Source organism: Rhopilema esculentum, chromosome 13 (genome assembly GCF_057945365.1).
Source record: "Rhopilema esculentum isolate cy_ngs chromosome 13, ASM5794536v1, whole genome shotgun sequence".
NCBI classification, from domain to species: Eukaryota; Metazoa; Cnidaria; class Scyphozoa; order Rhizostomeae; family Rhizostomatidae; genus Rhopilema; species Rhopilema esculentum.
This window is the reverse complement of record NC_142827.1, coordinates 1,801,272-1,817,438: the sequence shown is the minus strand read 5'-3', so window position 1 is coordinate 1,817,438 and position 16,167 is coordinate 1,801,272. Positions and strand designations below refer to the sequence as shown.

The 16,167-nt window shown below is 38.8% G+C and overlaps 1 protein-coding gene across 3 annotated transcripts; it reads left to right on the top strand.

Moving 5' to 3' along the window:
- The first annotated feature begins 938 nt into the window (after positions 1-938).
- LOC135691865 (uncharacterized) lies at positions 939-14,717 on the top strand. 3 transcript variants are annotated; one of them, XM_065209856.2, is made up of 7 exons: positions 939-2,774; positions 3,021-3,075; positions 7,301-9,259; positions 9,791-9,894; positions 10,575-12,296; positions 12,787-13,353; positions 13,587-14,717. In XM_065209856.2, the coding sequence occupies exons 3-7, from the start codon at positions 7,371-7,373 to the stop codon at positions 13,862-13,864; spliced, it is 4,560 nt and encodes a 1,519-aa protein (XP_065065928.2). In that variant the 5' UTR covers positions 939-2,774; positions 3,021-3,075; positions 7,301-7,370; the 3' UTR covers positions 13,865-14,717. The 3 variants fall into 3 exon arrangements, with proteins under 3 accessions (XP_065065928.2, XP_065065927.2, XP_065065926.2); XM_065209855.2 differs by having other exon boundaries at positions 939-3,075; XM_065209854.2 differs by lacking the exon at positions 3,021-3,075 and having other exon boundaries at positions 940-2,774; positions 13,587-14,716.
- Positions 14,718-16,167: the final 1,450 nt, after the last annotated feature.

The window sequence follows — 16,167 nt, the reverse complement described above, 5'->3', positions numbered from 1 at the left end:
GTTTTATAATTTTTGAAAACAGAGTATAAAATAAAAAGAGAACAAACTGTTTATATACTGCTTGATTTTATTTGATCTATTTACAAACTTATTTAGGCAGATTTCTATAATTTGTCTGTTATTTTCATCAATTCAGCAGATAACTTTTTGTATCAATGCAATGTTTGCATTTTGGATGAGTAAACATGGTCTACTGAAAATACTCGAGACTAGGAAGATGCAAATTTCTGTTCAGGAAAGAAATTCTCTCAATTAATACAACAGCTTTTTGCTATTTACACCGATGTGCACTCTGAACCAAAGGTCTTTCTTTTTTTCCCCAGCGTCTGTCACTAGAGTTTTGGCGTGACTCCTCCCCTCCAAAAATTTTCCTAAATATCAATAATCAATGTTTTTTTAAGAATCGTCGAATTGTCTATTCTGAGCGGTGTAGTATTTTGTTAAATTTTAGACTGGGATATGCATTTTTAGCCATTCTAGAAGGCTAAATTTCAAAAATTCTCTTTCGCATCGGACCCAACCATGGTGGGTCCTCATATATCACTAAACTTGATTCATAGCCCACCCAGGTTCAATTTCGTGCGCGTCTCTGATCCTTTCTGAAGAAGTTTTTCGGACCAAATAGGTCTCAGCTTCTTCGATTAAACATGAGAAAAAGCTCTGTTGAATTGAATGCAATTTTGGCCAGCAAGAGCGATCAATCCATGAATAACTAGCCGAAAAAGATTTTTATTAAACCTAATCTAAGAATAGCATTTTGTAGCATTTTATGTGATAGACGCTTTTTACTCTCAGTAGCTTTTCAGGCATTTAAAAAAATTATTTTCTAATAAAACATATTACTAGTTTTTTATTTTTTAGAAAAGGTGGCCGTGAACTCCATCCTTAGTGTTCATTTAAGTTTTGCATGAGCCCAAAAATGGGTACAACACGATTCTACAAGTTCCGTACAAGGGGTGTAACACGATTCCATCCTCTTGTCTGATTCCATGCTATCATATCAGATAGCAAAGTAAATATGCAACAATTTTGTTCAAATTTGCACAAACCTTTCTAGACTTACGTAAAATAGCGTTTACACAATTTGGCATGTTATTTGTTAAACATTCTCTCCAGGAAAGCGTGGGTTTCGCAACGAGCCCCCAAGACCAGGTGGGGTGGCCCACTTTTTGCAGAACGAAATAACTCGAGTACAAAATCTTTTGTGATGAGTTTCCCGTGAACCCCCTCCCCGCCTCCCATATGCACCTAACTGAAGACCCAAAATTCCCACAAATGAGTTATTTTTCGGCGGAATTTTTTCCATTCCTGACATTTGTGCAAATGTGCTTTGTTGTTATTTAACTCGAAAAGCAAGTCACTATTTGAACTTCCGTGCGTCTTGTTCTCCCCCGATCGGCAGTCATTGATGTAGGGCCTAGGGTGTTAAAATAAGGACGTTTTATACTCTGCGGATTGTCCAACCAAAAGCTTTGGTGTCACCGTTCTGTCAATTTCATCAAATCGTGGCAAGGCAGCAACTTTAAAAAGGACGCCATATTTATGGAATATTTCCTTGCGTTTTCTAATGCGCTTTTGCTAACGACGTTTTCGCGTTGCAAACCTTTGTTGCCAGAAATGATTCTTGGAGGTTCATTTTACTTCGTTGAGAGAAAAACTGCGTTGAACTAAACGTTTTTTCAAAAGAATTTCTTGTCAATAATTTGATACAGGGCCCGAGGTTCCAACAGCATCTTAAATCTTAAAGTGGCAGTTCCCCCTCTCCTTTTCCCCCACCCCCACACCATTTCTTGTAGGTCACTTGGACGTTATAAAGTGATCCTAAGGGATCAGCCCCATTTCTCCTCGAAAAAAAAATTTTTACAACCAGAAACCTCCCGAAATCCGAAAAGTGTGGCAAATACGACACCTCTAAACCTTTCTGTGGCTCTCTGAGCTCTACGTGGACTTACGCCGTTAATTGTTATTGTTCTCTTTCATAAGCACCTTGGCATAAAATTCAGACCAATGTGCGCGAACGATTTCCTGACGAACTCCAGAGCAATCTTTGCAATGCAATTAAAATTTGTTTGCTACTCACTAACTCAAAACCATAACACTTTCTTCGTCAAATATCTAAAGTTGGGCATGAATTAATTGACAGTCGAGTTGGTGAAGGTAGATTTGCAAAAGCTATTTCTAGCTGTCAATGTGATATCTGAAACTTGAGTTTTCCCTTCCAGAGTTCGCTCCACAATAGCACAAAGCTGCAATGTAAATTATAGCAAAAAAATTTGAAAAACCCTCCTTCTGCGTTACCATACAAACCAACAATGCTTGTATTTCATCTAAAAGTTCAACGAAGTTTTATTTGGTCCGGATTTTGTGTCTGGGCTAAGTTGGCAAAATCCCTTGAGCATCGTTTAAATTGATCGTTGACAATGCGCAGCTGTGTCGAGTACATTGTTATAGTCACGTGGGTATGAATCAGCCGATTTGATTGGCGTGGAAGAAAGACTCACGTGCTTAATAAGTGGGTTTGTCTTTAATAAAATAGTCCAACACTTAGGATATTCTTTCGCTGACAGTATGTTTGATTTCATAAGATACTGAAGAACTTTATGTTCACAGAAGGGAGCAGTCGTTTCGTGCTTAATGTATGGCCTTTGTTTCATCAGCTCATTATGTCTGAGTTATAAACCAACTCGATGAGACGATTTTGCGAGTTAACGCGAACAAATCAAGCAATTCCAATGTAAGGGAATCACCACGACTGTGCTTGCTAACGTTTATTGGTGAGTAAAATGTTCATAACGGGTGTCAAGTTGCTTTGGTGTTCGTGTCGTACTGATTTGCTTGTAGAAATTGACCTTCCCCTGGCATTGGCCTTCAGTGTTTGGAAATTCTGTTGCCCGCATTGTTCAACCCGCGCTGCAAATGAGCATACAATAGTTAATTTTCTCAGGCCGCATTTGTTTACAGCTCAAAGCTTAGTTTCATTTAAATATCACAGTTGGATATCCAGCTTTTATTTTCTACAGTAGACGGTGATGGACAGGTAACTCAATGTTTACGCCCACGAACTACAGCAGCAAGGTAAGGATGATACCAAATCACAAAATTGTGTGGCCAAACCCGTGAAACTCATTATAATGTTAACAGCATCCACTGAACGTGCAAAAACATAATCTTGTTCTCAAATTAATGTGCATTCATGCATATCGCATGTAATCGCTTCCTTTAATTCGCAACTATCTGGATAACAAAAGCTATTATTTTAACATCCAACGAAAAGTGTTGGTTTGTAATAGGGACTTCCGTTCGGCCTTATTCAATTGACCCTTTGTTGTTACTTCCCCAATGAGGAGCATCAAGTTGGCTTCGTTTGCTCACATGACACCCTACTGAAAAGATGCCCTTCAACTGACCCATTTATACGGATTTCTCGTTTAAGACAACTTTTATGGCCAGTGCGCTTTATCTTGCTCTTAATAGCTGGTTGGAAAGGTTTTATTACTTATTGTGGTTTTCCTTTTTAAGCGCCCAAAAACGAGGAGAGATTCACTATCATACACGAGATTCCTACCAATACAAAACGATTTCTAGGGATTTACAGATAAAACAATAGAACTTCTCCAAAGGTGTACGAAACTCACATGAGGCTATTTGCCCCTCGCACAAGACCATTGCCACGGTGCCGTGCGCACCGTGGAAAATCCTCCCATTTCACCTAGATTGTCATAAAGATTGATAATTTTTCCTGTTATAATCCTCATTATTCGTGCAATAATTATTACCCTCAAATAATGTATCGTGCTGTCAGGACCGTCGCTAAGCACTTTCACTTGGGGGGTGGGGTGCTAGTCACCAATTTGCCGACAAAATAGGGCGTGGTCAAAGACACGTCAATTTCTGGGTGTGGCATTTTGACGCAATTGATTTGTTTATCAAAGAGTATGTTTTCGTTAGTCAATCATCGCTTCGATTTTCGAGTAACTGGGGGTACTTTCTTCGATTTTATCCTGGAAGTCAAGTTTGAGCAATGAGATACCCTAATTAATTCAAATAGTTCAGCACGTTGATCTTACTGACAGAACCGCCGAGGGGCTTCGGAGGCCCTGCAGCAAAACTGAAAGACGAGGCCCCTTGCGAGCGGAGCGAGCAGAAATTCTTTGCGACCTCGCCTTTTTAATGTCTTAAATCTTAAAATGCATTTCAGAATATTTCTTGCAGTCATCTCTTGCAATCAATTTAAATATTTGCTTATGGCCTAGGGCAATCTTTTCATGAATGGATGTTAATTACCAACAAGGAAACAAAGGGGCGTCGTGGCGAATGAATTCTAGGGGGGGGGGCAGAAAGAAAAATTTTCCATCAAAATTTCTTTGATCTTTATAGATCATATTGAAGCATTTCATGTCAGTGTGTAGTAAATTGGAATGAGGCAGAAAAACTCATAACTTTTGCCATAGCTGGAAAGATATTCAAAATGTACTTCTTTTGTCTCTGTTTTTTCGTACTTCCAGTGAACGTCCATGACATCCGTTGATAAGGACAAGGGTAGAATGAAGTTACTGCATGAGGCGGCACCATCGTTACCGCCGAAGGGAAAATTTTTTATAATCTTATGCTTGAAATTTGCCGGAAATCGCAATCTTGGAAGCAAATTTTAATAATAAAATCTTATCCTTAAATTGATTATCCACTGGGGGAAAGCGATGGTTTTGACCAATTTCCATAACCAAATTTGGCCCTTGAAGATTCGGATCTTAACTGACAAAATCCGACCAGCAAATCACTCTACGGTAGGAATAGGTAAATCCTGAGAAATCATTTTCATTTATGGAAATCTAGTATTTTCTTTACAAAAGTGAATTGCCCCTTGAAATTACGGTAAGCACTTTAGTCCAAAAAATTTATGTTGCTAAAAGTTTGAGAATTACCCACAGCTCAAGTTTGAGAATTTCCGTCAAAACGATGAATTTTTCAAAAATCCGTCAAATTTTGAAAGCAGAGAGGTCCATGGCCCCACATCCCTGCTGCCCCCGACCACGACGCCGCTGAGGAAACACCACTCAAGAAAAAACAATTAAAAAAACACATACGCTGGATATGACATGAGACCACCTCAGGTTGCAATGTTTGCTCACGAATGGCAATATTCGCCGACATATCACAGGACTTTCCAACATATCGCAAATCTGGTCTACCGGGTTTGCCGACGGTAGACCAGATTTGCCGACGGTAGACCATATTCGCCGACAACATTTTTTCCAGGGGGATTGTTTTTAGTACGTTAATTCGAGGACTTGATATTACAAAACACAAAATATATAAATATTTCAGTATAGATATTTTGGATATTTCAGTATATCGATACCGAGACTCGCCCCGTTTCTTTGTACAAGCTACTGTAACAACAAACTAGGTCCCAGATCTCCTAACGACACAATATTCTTTCACAACTCCTAGGACAGTTGTTCATAGTCTATTCAAAGGGATATTAGCTGCGGGGGGTAGCCTTTGTTTAAATGGAGAGGAGTAAAATAGCCTATTGTTTAAAACAATATTTTGTTACTCATTATAAAATCATATATCCTTTACAGTTTGGCTTTCAAGAAAATCATTCGATTGATCATGCATTAATTAGTATGACTAAAGCTATCAAAAGTAGCCTTGATAACAAAAAATATGAGTGTGGTATATTTTTGACTTACAAAAGGCCTTATATACTGTAAATCATAAAATTTTGCTTTCCAAACTTGAGCACTATGGAATTAGAGGGAATGCATTTGGGTGGTTCAAATCGTATCTTACAGACACAGCACAGTTTGTTTCAATTAATGGTAGAATTAATGGTTACATATGGTTTGCCCCAGGAATCAGTGCTAGGACCCTTGCTCTTTCTTTCATACCTCAACGATTTACCAATAGTTTTAAAACATTTAAAATTCTTCCTCTTTGGTGATGACACAAATATCTACTTGGAATCAGAAACACTTGAAAAGCTCACTAAGAAGGTAAACAAAGAACTAAAATATGTCAAACGTTGGCTTGATGCGAATAAACTCTGTTTGAATATAAGTAAAATTAACTTTATAATTTTTCATTCTTCCTCAGCCTCATTACCATTAGACATTATAATCCAAATCGGCAAAAAGCACATTTCCAAGGTAAAATACATCAAATTCTTAGGACTCCTCTTGGATGAACACCTTCGTTGGAAAGATCATCTTGCTGAACTCTCAAAAAAACTGGCAAGAACCTGTGACATTCTTTTCATAATAAGAAACCTTCTTCCAACAGTTACATCAATATCAGTTAATAATGCTTTGTTTATGTCCTTCTTACAATATGGTATTATTGTTTGGGGACAAACGTTTGACTCGCATATTGAGCCACTATTCAAATTACAAAAAAGAGCTGTTAGAGCTATATCACATCAAGAATTCCTTGCTCATTCTCTTCCTATTTTTAAAACTTAAAATTACTTAGAATCTCAGATATCTTTAAACTGAAACTATTATATTTTGTTCATGAATCAATCAATAAGCTAACCCCTTTTTCACTGTCACGGCACAAGGCAATCAACACGTGGTGATCTCGTCCTTACTATGGCAAATACTTCACAGTACGGCTTGAAATCAACTCAATATATGGGGGCAAAATTATGGAACAATCTCACTGTAGAAATAAGACTACCTCTTCTAGATTCTTATTCAAAAAATATTTGAAAAATTATCTTCTAGAAACTATTTGAAAGTCAGTGAGCTTTGCAAAATTTCTTGTTTAGTCCATAAAGTAATTTTATTTAATTCAACGAGACATAATTATAGATGACCATATGAACTAAAATTTTCTAAACAGCGTTACGCCACTGTGCTTTAGTTTTCCCTTGCTTTAAGTACCTGAAGAAACTTTGGGTATGCATTCATTTTTCGACGTTTATTACTCGAAGAGTATCGGACTGTGCCGTGTTTCCGCTGTTTCGTGCCCTCTTCAAATTTTGCGGTACAAAACCTTGTTTGGTTATTTCCAGCGGAAATCACTTAATTTTTTTGTAACCTTCAGAGGAAAAATATGGGTTTAATGGTGTGCTTTAATTAGCTTCGCAGCTATCATGACGTCAACTTTAAACAAATAGTTTATTAGCTATTATAATTATCTTCCAATACTGACCAGAACCAGGGTCCCTCTGTGGCCCCCACTCCCTTGATTTTAACTTATGGCAGACATATGCCAATTATTGAAAAAATTTTCTCTTGTTAAATTTATCTTTCTCATTTCTGCCTTGTTGTTGACTCGTACTTTTATTTCCCAGGCCAGAGAATAGAGGATACGAGCAATTGCATGGTTTTTTTTCGCTAAATCAAGACTTCTGCTGTATAGTTATGAACCTATCTGAATCGAAAGAGAACTTCATTCATGCATTGGGGTTACGAAAGCTGTCAGATGATGAGATCATGCTTAGATTAAGTGAAAGTAATACAAAGACCAGTCAGTCAAGAAATTTGCAGAAAGTTCGAAAGAGACCGTTACGCAAGACAAGGGTGACAAACGTTGTACGAAAGCACATTTTTCACTTCTCACCAGACGGAAAGCAAAGTAAAAGAGGGAAGTCAACGCGAGCTACTGAACCTCCAAAAAGTAAAGCGGATACCTCAGTAATGCCCAAGTCGGTTGTTTTCAGCTACCCGAACAACGCCAGTGTCAAAGCAAGTATGGCGCAGCACTCTTCATCTCCAGCCCCATCTCCCCAGCTTTCATCTTCACAACTTCCCTCTCCTCAACATAACCTCATCCTTCTTCCAACGCAAAATAAAAACCAACAGGGCATTCAAGCTCAACCAAGTATAGTTTTAGGCCAAACTATTTTTCAAGGCCCAGACGGAAAGAAGTTTATTCTCATTCCCAGCAGTACGACGAAACCAGCTAGCCCTGGAGTGGGCCATGCACCTAAAGCAAAAGCTTTCACCCCGGGACACACCCCGATTTTGCCTCTGTCAGGGAATTTGAAGATCAAAACCAGCACAGAGGCTACAGCTCCGCAACCAGGATACTTGTATTTACCACAAGGCCAAACTGTTATGTCAAGCACGACGGCGACACTTAGAACTACAAGCGTGGTCACCAGCGTTACAAATGTTCTACCTGGTAGTCAAGTTATTGTCAGCCCGTCGCAGAAGCCTGGTACCAAGCAGTTTGCCAAAAAACAAGTAACGTCACAACAGAGCAGCAGCCAATCTAATATTATGCATCTTCTAAATATGACAAGGACGGCCCTTAGTGAAACGCAGTTCCCTGTGGCCTCTGTGAACTTTGGTGTCTGGCCACCAAACAGCAATCAAACAATTCAACTCATGAAAATAAAACCTAATGATATAACCCAGAAAGATGCCTCCTCTGTAAGTACAGCCTCGCTATCAAGGCCAACAGCTATAACTGTGCAGTCGAATGCTCTTACTTCTTCGATGGTGGCATCAAGCACAGTTAACATACCAATGGCTTCGTTAGCTTTAATACCTAAAAATACCACTAAGCAGGTTTCAGTAGATATCCCAAAAGTGGACAGAATATTGAATTCCTTGTCCATCGCAAACAAAGCAAGAGCTACTCTAGTGGGCACAAACTCAATGTTCACATCGCCATTGTCAGTTGATTTCAAAACTGTCCAGGCCAAAGTACCAATCTCATCTTCAATCAAAATGTCTATTAACACCGATACAGCCAGCCTTGGCGTTGCAGCGTCGCCCGCTGGTGCTGCGAAGCGTACAAATGTGCATATGGAGACCTCTTCGAAGAATATAAGTTGCAGTCCCCAAGCTAAATCTCAAGTCAAAGTTAGCCACATCAGCCGGTATTTAGGAGATCCAACTAAAAATGTCCTCAACCCAGACACGAACTGTTTGGTGATTCAAGGCAAAAAGCGACGAAAGAAGAGAGAATTCAAAAGTTTTAACTATCTCCAGTATCGACGCTACGGAGGACCACCCTTTGTTCCATGCAAAGCACCTCCTGCCCCAAATACCCCAAGCAGTGGCACCTGCTGCCTCTACGAGCATACATTATTGAAAATGGCAACTCGGGGTTTCTGGGGATGTGAAATGGGTCAACTTCAAGACGTATTTCGCTCCATTAGAAGCGAATCTATTGATATGGATACCGTCGAAGACGTGACCAAACGTTGTTATGGTTTCGTTAGGCGAAAAATTGTTGCTGCGGGAGAGGACAGCAAGGCGATGTATCGGTACATGAAAAACTACATCGATGAGTTTGACAGGTATTGTTCACTTTGCCTTTTTTGTTATGTTTTACACCATCTTGTATTCACTATGTATCATCTTAGTTTCCAACCGATTGTTTTAGACTAACAAGAAGCAATCAACCAGGCAAAGCATTGTCTGTACTAATCGAACTGTCTTCAGTAACGGAATGGTTTTGATATACTGTTGAACTCCTATGGCACTGTCGTTTTCCACAAGAAGATCATCGTTTTTATTATATGTGATCGATGTCATATGTACAAAGATGTACGCGCTTTGGCGTGTAGACTAGGGAGATTTTAAATTGCTTTTGGTATTTTGCACTAAATGTGATCATCAGAATTGTTCTACGCCAAACAATGATTACTTTGCGTTACCCTTGATTCAGCCTCTATTTTCTACACATACTTATCTTTGAGATTATTTGCAATGACCAACCGACACTGCATCATAGAGTACATGTCACAAATATTTATTTAGATATTCAAATTACTTCTCTGTTAAAAACCTATATACTGCTTTATCCAACCAAGCAATTTTCTTTGAAGTTTTTTAGACCGTGTTTACCCCGTTGCTATCATTGCGATGCTTATATACCTACCAACTGCTTCTGATTACTCTCTGGTCACGTGGCATGGAATACCACCCACAGGTAAGTCTTTATCACTGCCACCTTGATAGCACCACCTTAAGAATACGAGAGTTTTTACAGATGGCATATTTGTATGTGTTCATTCCAATTGGGAAGACAGATACGCAAAAGGCTTCTTTCGAATGAGCCACTCCCTGCTTATAGCTGGTTTCAATGCATACGATCATTGGTTGTAATGAAGGGGGATAGCTCTAGAGACTCACAGACGGGGGATAACTCATTCGACTTAAACATTTACTTCCTTGTGTGCCCAACACATTGAAAATTCCAACGATTCAAAATGCTTTTCACCCAAATGGTATGATGTCCAGAAAAACGAGAATGAAATAGTACGAAAGTGAATAAGGATAACAAATTTTAATGCATTCTTTATACCATATTGCATGCTACCTTTATACTTTATACTGCATGCTACTTTAATTCTCATAGCAGAAAAGTTTATCATATTAATAGCAATCCAATTTTGGCATGTATATGTTTCGACCATTACAACTCAGTTGTTGCCATTTACCTGTTGATTCTGCACTTTTTTTGTTTTCCTAATCCACTGTTCGTTTCTTATTCTCTACCTGGCATCAAACATCAACAATGTTATTTTCAGAGATTGGCGGCCGTTTTGCCTAAGGTCCCCTGAACTGCACTGACTTAGTCACTTCAGTAACGTTATTCCTCTCCCGTAGGTTGGTCCGAGTACCGTCGAGCTGTCGTCATGAGAGAGGTTTTTGAAGTTGTTTATCGCTTTGGCACTGAGTTGGACGCTGTTCCTGAATATCAAAAAGAATTCTTTGATAGTCCGGTTAAATCAGCTCTGCTTGTCCCGAGAGTTTTTGATTTGCGACAAAGCTACTCCGATCCGACAACCTGTGTCGTACAAAAACTGTCACAAACCGATAAAGGTGCTGCTACTGACGAATCACGGTCACTATCCTCGGAGACAGAAATGTGCAAAGAAGACATCCTGCAGCGGAATATCAAGTCGGAGAATTTACCCGGATCAATGCCACAATCTAAGATAACAACAGCTACAACGTCATCTACTTATGAGACTTCTAAGACTAAAGGCTGCGATCTCCTTGAGCACAAGTCTGTTATCGTGAATCTGACCGAATCAGGTTTACCAAATAATGATCCGGAAAGTGGCAAGAGCTCGTCTGCAGCTTGCGGTAGTCAGGCTGATGATGTAGATACACGCCGTCAAAGTGAGGCTGCAAAGGTGTCTGAATCTGTGCAAAATCAAAGAAGTGTTCGAAATAACCTCCAAGGGAAGCCATCTCAAAATGGCGGCCTTGGTGAAAAAGATAAAATGTTAGTGAAACCTAGAAATAATTGTTTGCACGATGAGAATTGCAGTTGTCACAACAGTGAAAATATAATAGATCAATCGGCGTTCACATCTCAATCAGGTGGAACAAAGTTACCTTTTAGTGATTATAACAATTATTGTGAGCTGTTATCGCGAGATGGTGTCAGCCAAAGAAATGAAGGAAGCACTAGTTTCACATTTGACAGTAATGCGAACAGGATAATTCGATTGAAAGAAGAACGAAATATCTCCCCGATGCCAAAGAACGGTGCAGAGTTGACTCACGAAAACACAGAAGCGAAAAATGGAGAGGAACACCAAAGGGTCATAACCGCAGGATTTGCAGAGAGCATTGTTGCCGCCTGTGGAAATAAAAAGGCGTGGATGCGAGACAGTATTAAACAAAGAATCGAGGCTAGGGACGTACCTGAAAATACTGGTGTTACATTAGACAGTGAGAAGAAACTGTCGCTCAATACAGTTGTCAAGAACTCAAATCCGGTGACGTTGCCAACAAGATGCCTAGAAACAGGAACTAGTTTGTTAGAAACCGGACTAGGACAGGATTCAGTAGAAAACCGACAAACACCATATTTGCGGTCGGCCGCAGACCCGGTACCACAGGAGAATCTGGATGCGGCTGACGCGAATGAACAGATGGTGTATTCTGATCAAGAAAACGGCAGTTGTAGCAATGACGGGAGCTTGATGAGCCGACGAAGGACATCACGTCGAATAACAAACTCGACTCGTTTTGATCTTCTTGGAGCCTCAGACGAACTGTCGCTTGAACGTGATCTACGCAAAGCTATAAAGCTAAGCAAACTTGAGGTTTCTGTTGGCAGTAGGCCGACCAGTGAAAATGAGGAAGCTCCTTCCGAAAGCCTGCAAGTCGAAGAAATAAAGAAGACTGAAAAAATTCCAATAAGAAATTCTTTAAAGCCGTTTAATATCAAACACTTTGGAATTAAAGATGGCAGTGACAACGATGTGCCTACGCTTAAAAAGATTAATCGTTCTGTAGCTTTTGAAGCTCTCTGGACGCAGATGTCAGTTGAAGAGCCATCTGTCATACTGGACAACAAAACCTACAGTCTAGGTGAGAAACGATTCCTTTTTTCATTCAACAATTACGTCTTTTTCTGTATTGTGTCGAAACAAGCCTAAACCATCAGTGGCGTAGATGGGGGAGGGTTCAGAGGGGGCGAGAAACCCCCTGCAATGCTAAATTGCTTTTTTGTCGGAAAACATCTAAGTATTGCATTTGAGTGGGAAGATTTTATAGCTGAATATGATGACTTCTAACTTTGTTTTGAACCAGACTGACAATCTCTTTAATAAAGAATGATACTTAAAAATGCTTTTTTGAGGAGAGGATCAGCCAGCTGTATGGTTTATGACATTTAACTTTGCATAAATTATTAAATGTCACAGACTTTATCTCTTGGTTTATTTCAGATCTGATGGCGTTATGTTGCGTTCAAATATAGTTAAAAATAAAAGTGCTTATCAAATTTCTGTCAGGAAACTTGAATTTCTCGCCCCTCTCTACGCCACTGCAAAACACTTGTTCTTCTCTTTCTTTCTAGGAGAATTTCTCGAAAAGTTCCCAGTAGAGACACATTGCCCACCTGAAAGAACTGTGATTCGAGCAAGTGGTCATGAATACAAAGCTCGTGATATACTAGGGTACCTTCGACGGGGGAGCCAGCTTGTAGAACAGGTAGACAACGAGGTTGTCATTGATACAACTAGAACAGTAAAAAGTGATGCCGTTATTTTAGCTGTTCGGAAGGTACCCCCTGGAAAGATCAGCAAGCTTGTACACCCAGATCTTCATTTAGAAAATTATACAGGCTTTTTACTTCCGATTGGTGTTAAACAGCCAGGCAAAGGAAGGAGAGGAACAGGAAGATCTGCAGCAAGATTGAAACGCAAATCAAGTCTAACTAAAGAGGAAGGCGTTATTAAAAGCGAACCTGAAAGCCCCTCCATTTGCAGCTCTCCATTCCAAGAAATCGAGGACAGCCTCGCAAGCCCGCCTCCGCAGAAGCTATCAAGACTCAGGAGTACAGATGAGCAATTTATTGGAGAGAAAAAAGATGCAGAAACAGAAACCTTTGTGGCAAAGGAAAATAAAGAAATGCAGACAGATGGTGAGTTAAAATTTAATGGTTTTTTCAAGAAGTTCTTATTTGTAAGGCCTTCTAGGATAGAGAAGTTGGAAATTTGCTTCATTTAGCCAAGGTATCTGACAAAATATGACCAAACGTTTCCTGTAGCATAAAAAAATCAGAATAATTGCTTTAGTAGCAAAATGTGTCTCATATGAAGTTTCTATAGCTAGTATAACTGCAGTAAATATAAGATATATTTTTTCATCAATCAGTTATGGATCAGAATCATAGCATTTCGTGGGCACCATCTATTACCAATATCACTGACGTTGATTCGTTGGAAAAGGCTCTGAATTCCGTTCTCGAATCCGCGATGGGTGCCATTCTCAGATCTGATTCAGCTGCCAACGTATCTGGAACTTCTGAAGACCCTTTCCAGTCTTTGATAGCAAGTTATGAAAAAGCTGGTAACTTTTTAATAAATACTGCTAAGTCACTCAGCAGACTACGAGCTAAGGGTCTTCGTGACCCTTTGAATGAAAATCTATGAAGATGTTATGATGCAACCTCCCTCGTTTCGAGCTGGATCTGGACACTGGTGTGCATGTCCCTTTCGCTGGTCATTCAAACGTTTTTTACGTTCAAAACATCATAGCCTTCAAAGTGATATTTTGTAATTGCATTGGGATAAAGGAAAGCCTCTATGCAGGTTTATATGCTTGTCCAGCCAATATTTCTGCCAGTTTGACTGTGTAAAAGTAACAACTTAGATTATCAAGTATACAGTGTTTGTGTGGTGTCGTTTTGAAATAAACAGAATACGCCATGAGTCCTTTCAACCCGGAGCAGGGCCTCTATTAAAAGAATTCTCGTAATGGAATCTCAAAAAACGAATTTGACAGACCCCTGTTTTTAAAGTACTTCAATTTCATGGGCCAGCCAGTACTTGGAAAATTTGATCCTTTATTTCATCATATAGACGTGCACTTGCTCTTCGTCTAAAAATATTCCATATATGTTTATCTTTTACTTAAGCGCCGATGTTATTGGGTGTGTTTTCACAATAATGAAATGATGACTAGGACAGATAAGCTTAGATAAACGAGTACACCTGCGTCGTGACTGGAATTACAGTATTTAGAGACCTATCATACATGTTGATGTCTTCAAGTTGGAATAAATTGAATCTTTTGTAATTTTAAGGATTTAAGCTCGCTGAACTTGAGAATTTTGATAAATTTTATAATGCATGAGAAAAATTTATTCAATATTCCATTGATTTGTTGCGTTTTTTTATTTGCGGTTTCATATGAGTAGTATGAACATTTTGTAAAATTATTGAGAATGAGATTAATATTTTTTTTTATTTCACTGCTTATTAACATGCATCTTTTCTCCGCGATTCCACTTCTAAGATTTTTTGTCTCCTGAAAAATGAGGAACTTGTATATAAGTAAAATTCAATCTCTAAAAGAACAAACTAATTGACAATATGGAACCAGTAACTTTTCGAATAATGCGTAAGGTGTTATTCACAACTCTATTCTGGCTCCTTTCCTTTTGCATATCTTGCTAGAAAAGCTTAGAATAGTCTATATCCTGTTCCGCTCAAGAAATCAAACCTTCGTTAATTTACTTATCGGGAAGAAATACCAATGCAATATAAAAGGCATTTAATTTCATTTAATCATCATGAAAATCGTTCAATGGTTCTAAGGCAAAGGTTTCAGGGAATCTGCTCTTCTCGATGACATTTTTTTCATAGTAGTTCCAGGGGACCGGCATTCAATCTTTCTTGAGACTATTAATGAAGTTTAAAAAAGTTTATTTTTCTATTACAGCTTGATTCAGCTGTCGAAATCGCGTAGAATAATTTAAAGAGACCGGAAAACCCTCTGAATAAATCAAAACACAATTTCCATTTTGTTCCTTTTGGTCAAATTCTCGCTTCTGCGGAGTAAATGATGGCTGTACTCGGCCTACATCTATCCACTCTCCAGTTGTCGTTGTAAGGTCTGGATAACCTTTATACTTTTTGAGTCATTGCTAAAAATGATGTGCAGCATTGGACAATGGTATACTACATCAAAGATTTTTAATAAATTTTTCTTCATCAAATGTGCAGCTGTCTTTATACTCATGATCCTTTTGTTAGCATTTCTGAATTCAACACCCTGCTTGTTACCTAGATCTGATTTACGTTATTTGTGTTATCAACAGAATTAGGAACCAGAGAGCATCCTGTTGGGCTTTCATTACCAAGTTCAAATATTGAGAAGGCCACCTTGTTTTCTATCATCCGGGAGAACCTGTTTTCATCTTTGTATACATTAACTTGCATATTTTCTAGCCATTTGTAGTAATTCTTCAAACACAGGCAGTCCAATAACCCATATAACAGCGAGACACGACAACTAATCAAACTAAAGATAATTTGTTTGACAGATTCATTAAACCATTCATTAAATTATAGGTTCTTTAGCTCGACCGATTCCAACTATCAAAAGCATTGTTGCGACAGTTCTAGACTCATGCTCTCTACAAAACAAGAACGTTCGATGGGCTTACAAAGAGGTGTTCTGTCCTTAACATGACACCTGTTGTTTTTCAAATTACAGTCTACGGGTAGCCTTGCGAGATTGAAATGAAAAGATGAGATGAGTCTTTTCGTATCAACATAAAAAAGTTTTATGTATTATGTCTGAAAAAGTAATTCTCTTCTCTATCGGGGTGTCAAAGGATTAAACAGTATTTGGATAGAGTAAAGTGGGAAACAGGAACATGCATCTATTCCTCGATCATTTTTAATGTTCCTCAAAGTCCTCTATGTTCAAACTGGGCTTGTCACGACTG

Excerpts from the sequence above, each read along its gene's own strand:
- LOC135691865 (XM_065209856.2), top strand. The coding sequence starts at position 7,371 with ATGAACCTATCTGAATCGAAAGAGAACTTCATTCATGCATTGGGGTTA. Across the intron at positions 12,297-12,786 it reads CAACAAAACCTACAGTCTAG|GAGAATTTCTCGAAAAGTTC; the intron begins GTGAGAAACGAT and ends CTTTCTTTCTAG. Across the intron at positions 13,354-13,586 it reads TAAAGAAATGCAGACAGATG|TTATGGATCAGAATCATAGC; the intron begins GTGAGTTAAAAT and ends TTCATCAATCAG.